General features: G+C 40.7%; 1 protein-coding gene across 6 annotated transcripts in view; it reads right to left on the bottom strand.

The window, feature by feature from the left end:
- Positions 1-1,621: 1,621 nt before the first annotated feature.
- Positions 1,622-9,223, bottom strand: part of NDUFAF6 (NADH:ubiquinone oxidoreductase complex assembly factor 6) — a 34,516-nt gene continuing 26,914 nt past the window's right edge. For all 6 annotated transcript variants that reach the window (XM_039216529.1, XM_039216532.1, XM_039216531.1 and 3 more), the window contains 2 exons: positions 6,318-6,374; positions 1,622-2,880 (listed from right to left, as the gene is read on the bottom strand). In XM_039216529.1, coding sequence (XP_039072460.1) covers positions 2,752-2,880; positions 6,318-6,374 — 186 coding nt within the window. In that variant the 3' untranslated portion in view covers positions 1,622-2,751. The remainder of the gene's footprint in view (positions 2,881-6,317; positions 6,375-9,223) is intronic.

The raw sequence follows: 9,223 nt of genomic DNA, 5'->3' as shown, positions 1-9,223 counted from the left end.
GCACTTAGGGATTTGGTGAAAGGGGAAAAATATAAACTCACAACTCCTTGATCTTCATTCAGAATGTCTCCCTGTACCAGAGGATGTCACCACAATTTATTCACAGACTTTTCTGAGAACTCTGGACATTACATTCTGTTCTTTTTATTTAAGTAAAAGCCAAAATATTAAGAGTTTTCACACAGGCTCTCCGTTTTGCCTCCCGGCCTTTGTCCCCACTGCCTCCTCAGCCGAGACCTCCCTACAAATACACCCCCTCCCCAAACTCTGGGTCCTACCCAACCTTCCTGACACTGCTCACATGTCACCTTCTCTGGGAAACCTTTTGACCTCTGAAGTGGTGACATGTCTCTCCCGTATAGACCCCGTGTCCAGCACTTACTATTCCAGTTGCACCTAATTTGTAGTTGGAATTCATGTAACTATGCTTTTTAACCTCATCTGTACCTTAAAAACATATAGTAATACTTATTTCTGAAAAAGTTGTGCCCTTGAGCTTTTAAACTTGGCAGTGTATTTTACAGTCTCAAGAAAGGTAAAAATACATGGATTGTGGGCTTTGGCGTTGAACTAATGTGGGTTTGGCATCCAGCTCTAGTTCTAATGGCTATGTAACCTTGAACTTAACATCTCTGAGGCAGTTTTATCCTTTGGAAAATAAATATAGAGATTAAAGCATAATGGTCCAAATTCATGCTCTGCTGAGTGTTAGATGCTGTTATGTTTCTCAAGAGTAATTTAATTTTGTCAAAAGGAGACATTTAATCAAAAAGAGAGGAAGAATCCTGCCAGTGGAGTGGGAACTACTCAGAACGTTTTTTATGATGATGTGCAACTTTGCCTACATTGAGATGAATCTGTAAATTATCTGTCATCTGTTGCTCTCCACAACAAGATGTATTTTAATACATCTTAAACAGTCTGAACATGTATCGGACTCCTTTCAAATGGTCTAATAAGAAACCCTCAGAAATTTGAAAAATGAAAAACAATGTCGGCACCATCTAAGGGAGTGTCTTTTCTGCCATGAAGTTAATAGTATGGTAAATGTCACTGAGTAAGGCCCCATTTTAATCTCTAGGGGACTGCAAACTTCAGTTCATCTGAATTTCTAAGCATCAAATTTAAAATGGTGTGGAGAGTAATTTGAAATGATTTACTTACTAGTAAATTGGTTTGTAAGCCAATAAGGAATCCACTTGTGTGGACTTGTGTGTTTAAGCCCTTCTTTTTGAGATCATTAGACAGGAACCAAGATGCTTAGCAGCTGATTGCTGCCAGATTTAAGCTGGGAAGGCCCACAGACAATGCTTCCTAACAAAGACTGTCTCTAATAGACTCTTCAACCCTGGGCCATTCCAAATCCCAAGAGGAAACGTGTCCCATCTCCTTGCACTAGCCTCTTATAGATAAGCTAAAAGTCTCGAAAGCCACAGAATTAAACTAGAGGATATTCCCTCAGCATCACTATCAAGAGTATACTCACACATACCGCCACCTTGCATGTTCACACAGACCCACATCTGTCAATCTCTATGTACTCTACATCAGAAGCCATTCAGGGTGCTGTGGGACCCCAGGATGAATAAAACAATGTAGCTTTGTCCTCAAGCAGCTTTGGTTTGAGTTTTATTTGCAAAAAAATGTAGTATTTTAAGCCATCACTGATTCACAATGGAAGTAGGCACTAATTCCAGCCGAAGGTTTAGGAGAGATGAGATGGAGGGACAGAACACTAGAGGACCACGGAACAGGCAGGGAAAGGAAGCTGTGGCATAACCCTGGCCTTGCAGTCAGAGGCTCAGAGTCCAGATCTTCCCATGACCAGCCAGTGCACACAACTATGTTTTTGGTAGTTAGTATGTACTTGAGGATTAAAATTTTTTAATTACCAAAAAAAAAAATCCTTATTTCTCTTTTTCAAGATCAGAGGAGAACACTGATGAAAGTATATGGCCAGAGCTTATCACTGGGAGGCTCAGCTAGTATACTAGTTTTTAAAAAAATGTAGTATCTCCTATGAATGCTCAATACAATTTTGGTAATATACTTTACATTAATACACATTTTGTTAAGGCAGTTTTGGTCATGATAATGCTGCAGGACAGATCGTAAAGCAGCGGGATTAAAAATCAAAAAACAAAAAAACAGTAAAAGCTTTCAAGTCAGCCAGACCTAAGGTCAAACTAGGGTTCTAGCTTTCGACAGCCGGCTGGTTCACCTTAAAGTTCTTTTATCATCATGGGTAAGTTTTCATAGAGTTGTAAAGATGAAATGTTAGGGAGAAAAAGTGATTGACACTCCTCAGATATTAACTTCGCTTTTCATGCCCCCTAGCTGTACTGGCCCCTCGAGTTGTGGCCGCCCCACAGGCAAGCCGGGCTCCTATGCTCTTGTCCAGGGGTAAAGAAGCGAGGAGACATTACTTCTTCTGCCCCCTGGTGGCTGCACACGGTCTGCAGCCTCAGTACAGCTCAATCCACACTCCTTCCTGGGGCTCCCACCTGACAGAGAGAGCCCAGCAGACACCCGCTGGGCTGCTGGTGACAGCGCTGGTGCCTGGGGCAGAGCCTGGGCAATGCTGGGGCACTCTGGCCCCCCAGCAACATCTCATCAAGTCTGTGAGCCCCACACCCCCATCCTAAAAATTCTTAAGTAAAACAGTCAGCTCCTGCTGTTTGTAAACAAGAACTGTAAATAGTATACTTTTGTAAAACTAATAAAAGTAAAAGTCAGTGCCATAAAATTATTTTAATATCTTCTTCTCCATGACTGAATATACAAAGATAATGGTAGTAGTGTATTCTTCCGTTGTAAAGATGGGTGGAATATGTCAAAATCCACCTGTTGAATTTTCTTTAAATAGTCCTCCAGGGCAACCTGGTAAAGGAGAAGAATGGTCATTAGATCATAGAATGATTAAGTTTTTTAGAGAAACTGGGGCGCCTGGGTGGCTTAATCGGTTAAGCATCCAATTTTGGCTCAATCATGATCTCATGTTCTGTGAGTTGGAGCCCCATGTCAGATTCTGTGCTGACAGCTCAGGGCTTGGAGGTTGCTTCAGATTCTGTGTCTCCCTCTCTCTCTGCCCCTCCCATGCTTTTGCTCTCTCTCAAAATAATAAATAAACATTAAAAAGAATTTTTAAAGAGCTTTTTAAAAGAAACTAAAGAAAAATTCTAAGTATTAAGGCTATTTAGTTTCCCTGAGATGGTCTTCTATGTATAAAGAATTTAAATGAGAATTTAAAGGGCAGAGAAAAAAAATAAAAATATCTTCTTTTAAAAAAAAAATGAATTTGGATGGGGGAGGGGCAGAGAGAAAGGGAGAGAGAAATTCCAAGCAGACTCCACAATGAGCCTGAGGCTTACTTATCAAGCCTGGGACTTGAACCCATGAACCATGAGATCATGACCTGAGTCAAAACCAAGAGTCGGACACTTAACCAACTGAGCCACCCAGATGCTCCAAAGACATCTTCTAAGAAGTTCCTATTAGGCCAGTAAAACAGGATCAAAGAGCTAGTACTAGAAATACCAAGCCAATTCTGATCATAATTTATAGTGTTATGGTTGAAATGTGTAAAAGATTAGAGAAATTACTGTTTGTCGGTTCTTATTACTAGGTTCTGTAGAAAACAAAATGGGTGTTTCAATCAAGGACAGTGAATGCCATCACCCCCACCACCACCACCTCTCACAGAAATGAGGAGGAGCTCGAGTTGTTCATTTACAAACTTATTTTGTGGGAAAGTTTAATGGGTCTCCATGTTCTTGCTAGAAAACAATTTGCAACCTGGGAGGACCATCACAGGTCCCTATAAATGTCACCCCATGTCTCCCCCATCACACAAAGCTTGATACAGCTTTCATGAGGATTGGGGAGCAGGATGGAACACAGTGGTGATGGGCAGTGCTCTTTATTTTATGGTTTTCAGTTATTTTTATTAATCTGTACATTTTTATCTTACTTCAATGAAATGTGTTTTATTAAATATTTATTTACTTAACAGAGAATACACTTAGTTTTGCACAAACTCCGAAGAGGCACCTTTTGCCCTCTTGTCCACATGCACAGCTCCCCCTAGTGCCTGAGGTACAACCTGTGTGTCCAGCAGAGGTCCTGCTGTGCTTCTCTGGACTCTGAGCCAAAAGACAACAAAACAGGGGCACCTGGGTGGCTTAGTCGGTTAAGCGTCCGACTTTCGCTTGGGTCATGATCTCGCGGTTTGTGGGTTCAAGCCCCGCATCGGGCTCTGTGCTGACTGCCAGCTCAGAGCCTAGAGCCTGTTTCAGTCTGTGATTCCCTCTCTCTCTGACCCTCCCCTGCTCACGCTGTCTCTCTCTCTCTCTCCTAGAAATAAATAAAACATTTAAAAAAAAAAAAAAAAAAGACAACAAAACAGATTGTATTTTTTCCCAAATTTTTTTTCTACACACTTAGAGACAGATGAGGATATGTACAAACTCAGCATCTACTTCTTAAACCCTAGACTTACATATAACAGGAGATATGTGCATGAATGTGCACAGCTGCTTTATGTTATATTAGCAAAAAACCTAGAAACAATCCAGGTCTTTGACCAAAAAAAAAAAAAGAAAAAAAGTATACTGTTCACACAATGAAATATACTGCAGTGAAATGAGTGTACAATAGCTAGATGAAGTAATATGGATAAGGGTGTGTGTGTGTCCTAGAAGACAAATAGGTATGATCCATTTTTATAAAGCTCGAAAACAAAACTAAACAATGTATATTTTAGGAATATATAAAATGGGGAAAAGCCTTTCTGGAATAAAAGCAAGAGGATAATAAATTCAAAATTCAGGACAGCTACTTGGAGGAGGCAGGCAGAGGTAGGTGATGAAATAGGGGAAAACACACGAGTGGGATTGAACGGTGACATTCTAGTTCCTGGATTGAGTGATGAGTTCACACGTGTTCGTGATACTATGCTTTATAACACTTGCATACATATATAGATATATCAGATTCATCTGTAACATTAAAAATTTCAAAAAAGGGGTGCCTGGGTGGCTCAGTTAAGCATCTGACTTCGGCTCAGGTCATGATCTCACGGTTCGTGAGTTCAAGCCCCACATCAGGCTCTGTGCTGACAGCTCAGCCTGCTTCAGATCCTCTGTCTCTGCTCTTTGTGCCCCTTCCTCAGTCACACTCTCTCTCTCAAAAATAAAATAAACATTAAAAAATATGAAAAAAAATGTTAAAGAGAATGAAAGAAAAACTTTGAAGATATTTTAGTGTACTTTCACATGCTCTCTTTTTTTTTGGAAAAAAGAGCTCACATTATTCATAATGTTCTGTAACATTAAGTAATAGTTAATATTTTATGATCGACTTTCCATCTCCTAGAATTCTACTATGTTCATTTTTAATAGTTTATAATATCCAATTATAAGGAATAGTTGATAAATGAAGTTAAGGTATAAGCACATGATAGAATATTATATAGCTATTAAATATTTATAAATATTTTTAATGATGTAGCTAGATGGTTGATAGGTAAGACAATGACATATAAAGTATGATTTCAACTATACACAGAAATTCATTTAAAAAAAAAAGAACAGAATAAATATTGGTTATGTCTGGGTCTCAGAATGATAGGTGATTATTACTTTTATTATTTTTAGATTGTCTAAATCTCTATTCTGAGAGTTTAGTTTTTACAACTAGAAGATTCCATTAAGATACAGACAGAACACAACCTCATAATTAGAGCTCAACTGGACATTCACAAATCAGGATTTGGTTCAAAGGCAAAGTCTGGTTAACGGTTTCTCTTTCTCTCTCTCTCTCTCCCTCTCTCTCTCTCTCTCTCTCTCTCACACACACACACACACACACACACACACACACCTCTCTGTACAGACCTATGCAGTCTGGGGACTCGACTCACCTGCCTCTGGGAACTACAGGCATGACCAAAAGCTGAATGTAACTAACAAAACCCACCATTAAGGTAGGGAAACCAACACAAAGACTCCAAACTAAGGAACTTCACTGGGAACCTTATAAAACAGAAAAAGAAGGGCGCCTGGGGTTGCTCAGTCGGGTAAGCATCCGACTTCAGCTCAGGTCATGATCTCATGGTTCGTGGGTTCGAGCCCTGCGTCGGGCTCTATGCTGACAGCTCAGAGCCTGGAACCTGCTTCAGATTCTGTGTCTCCCTCTCTCTCTGACCCTGCCCTGCTCACACTCTCTCTCTCAGAAATAAATAAAACATTAAAAAACAGAAAAAGAGATCATACGCATCTGCTTCAGTAATTAACCAGCCTTCTCTGGTAACCACTCACCGTCTGAAGAAAAGCAGGAAATGCTTTCACAGGAACACTTTTGTGGAAGGACCTAGCCTACAAAGGAAGACAAAAGGAAATTGGTTTCAAACATAAATATTTCTGGAGATAAACACTCCCCCTCTGAGAGTGATCACAAAGCAATACCAGAAGTTCAACAACACAGCTAGAGCTTCTCTGAAAGGCCAGAAAATAGCTCTCCTGCCAATTAAAATTAATTTCGTAAGCCTAAAAGACTCCCAAAAAGGTACTTTAATGAGAATCCCATTCTTTCTTATGAACTGGCTTTGGCCTTTTCCAGCTGCCTCATAACACCCACAGCTTTGCCCCCCAGCTCTGTGGTGAGGGGTGAGTGAGGAAGTACTTGCATTAAGAGGCCCCTGCACCTCCCCAGCTTAGGTCATCAGTATCTCCTGGTTACATGAATGTAAGAACCTCCTAACTGATCTGCCTGCCTGGTTCTCGACCTTTAATTCGGTTCATACAGGCTGCCAAATGAATATCCTAAGTCCTAAGTCACTCTTTTATTTTTACTTTGTTTTAAATTTTTTTAATTTATTTATTTTTTTACTTTCTTCAACATAACTCCTTGATACACCAAGTCTTACCTCTTCATTTTGGAATCTCAGGGCCTCTACATCTTGGCTCCATCATCTTCTATCCCACCCAACTCCCTACCACCCTGGCCCTGATCCACTCACGCTGATGCCCATCATCCTGCGCTCACCAAGCCCACTCTTGTCTGCAGGTCTTCGTTTACATGGTCAGATGCTGCCTCTAACTCCTGACGTCTTAACCCCCTACACTCTGGTCTTACCCTCAACTGTCTACTAAAATTGCTCTTTTCAAGATCACCCACAATTTACTAATTACCATCCCATCTTTTCAACCTCTCTGTAGCATGCAAAACTTTAATATTCCCCTTTCTTAGAATTTTTTTCTCCTTTGGTTTCCAAGACACTGACTCTCATTAGTTCTTTAACATTAGTTCCTTTCCCTTCTTATAACTGGCCCTTTTCCCTTCTACCTGAGAAGTGGAAGTGGGCCTTGGATTCTGCCCTTGGTCCTCAGGTCTAGATGTGCTTTCTCCTTGGGCAACACCATCCACACAGAGAACTTTAACCAGAGGCTTTCTATGTGGTTGATTTTATCTCCAGGTCTGACCTCCCTTCAAAGTCCCAATCCTGCAGTCTTCAATAGCCCATCTCCCTAAGTGGCCTCGAATCCTCTTAAATTCAGAGATGTACAACAGCTGGCCCAGAGGCTGCTGGTTAGTACCAGCACGCCGCTGCTTTCACAGTAGTCTCTGAACGGCACCATCATCACCTAAACCTGAACTCTGTGCAGCCTTCCCTCTTCCCGATCCTGCCACCATCCAGTCATCAAGCTTAGTTGATTCTACCTCTGTTGTGTTTGTGTACAAATCTATATACATATATATAAATATTTACCTTTAAGTCAGACCTTCTTTCTGTCTCTCCTGAATAAGCCTCCTAACTGATCTCCCACCCCCCAAATTTGTCTCAAACACTGCTGGCTGGGTTCTCTAATGTGCGACACTACTGTCACTGCTCTACTTGATGGTGGCGATGATGAAGGGAGCCCACTCACATGTCACTTATAATACACCAGGCACGGTTACAAAGTCTTTATACACATTTACTCATTTATGCAGATCACAGCCCTTTGAGCCCTTTGACTAATATGACCCTCTTTCCCAGAGAAGGAAACTGAGGTGCAGGGGTTAAGATCATGTGATTAAGAAATGACAGAGCTAGGACTGAAAGTCAGGGTCTGGTTCCAGGGTCTGCACTGTCATACACTGTCCTCCAGTGCCTCTCAAAAGCCTCCCAACCTCCATTATCTTTCTTTAGTCCATCCTTCCAATCCTGTTTTCCAGGATCCTATTCCACATAACCTCCAAACCAGTAGTTTTCAAATCTGGCTATTTAAAATCATTTGGAAATTTAATTCCTGGCCCCATCCTAGCTTTACTGAATCACCAAGGGGTGGGGGCCTAGGAATCTGTATTTTTCAGATGCCTTAAGTGTCCATCAACTAGGATTAGTCAGGTTCCAACTCTGGGCTTTCCTGCATTTATGGTTCTGTTGTGTTCTCAGACGTTATCTAAAACTCTGCTAGTTTTAAGTAATTTCTCATCTAAAATTCCATGTATTTTACCTATACCTCCACTGCAATGGAGAACTGCACTTCAGAAAATTCAGAAGAAGATTAAGATAGAATCTTTGCCCTCAGAAAGCTTATAATCTGATTACCTAGTTAATATTTCACAAATATTTACTGAGTGTCTATAATGTACCAGGCACTTTAGATGATGAAGAATGCAGCACAGAATCAAACGAAGTCACTTCCATTCTGTGTCAGGTAGTGAGAAGTGCTAAGCCAGGTAAAGGGACTGAGGGGATGGAAAAGGAGGCTGTTATTTTAGAGAAGGTGACCAGGAACGAGCTTTCTGATAATGTGATATTTGATACTGACCATGGGGTTGGCAGTGGAGGAGTTGGGGGTGGAGAGCATCTTCCAAGCAGAAAAAAGGCAAGTACAAGGGACCTGAGATTTGCAGGTAAATGACAAGGTCTTCAGGATCCACTGAAGCTCAGAAAACAAACAAATAAACAAACAAACAAACAAACGGAAAAGATAAAGGTTCGCAAGAAGAACCAGGGATAAATAGCATCATGAGAAATCAAGGAAATAAAAAGTTTCCACCTTCCATGCTCATGGATAGGAAGAATAAATATAGTTAAGATGTCATTACTTCCTAAAGCACTCTACACATTCAATGCAATTCCAATCAAAATTGCACCAGCATACTTCTCAAAACTAGAACAAACTATCCAAAAATTTGTATGGAACCACAAAAGACCCCGAATAGCCAAAGTAAT

Source organism: Hyaena hyaena, unplaced genomic scaffold, assembly GCF_003009895.1.
Source record: "Hyaena hyaena isolate Hyena2069 unplaced genomic scaffold, ASM300989v1 scaffold_635, whole genome shotgun sequence".
NCBI lineage: Eukaryota > Metazoa > Chordata > Mammalia > Carnivora > Hyaenidae > Hyaena > Hyaena hyaena.
Note: the sequence above shows the minus strand (reverse complement) of the source record. Positions and strands in the feature narration are given on the sequence as shown.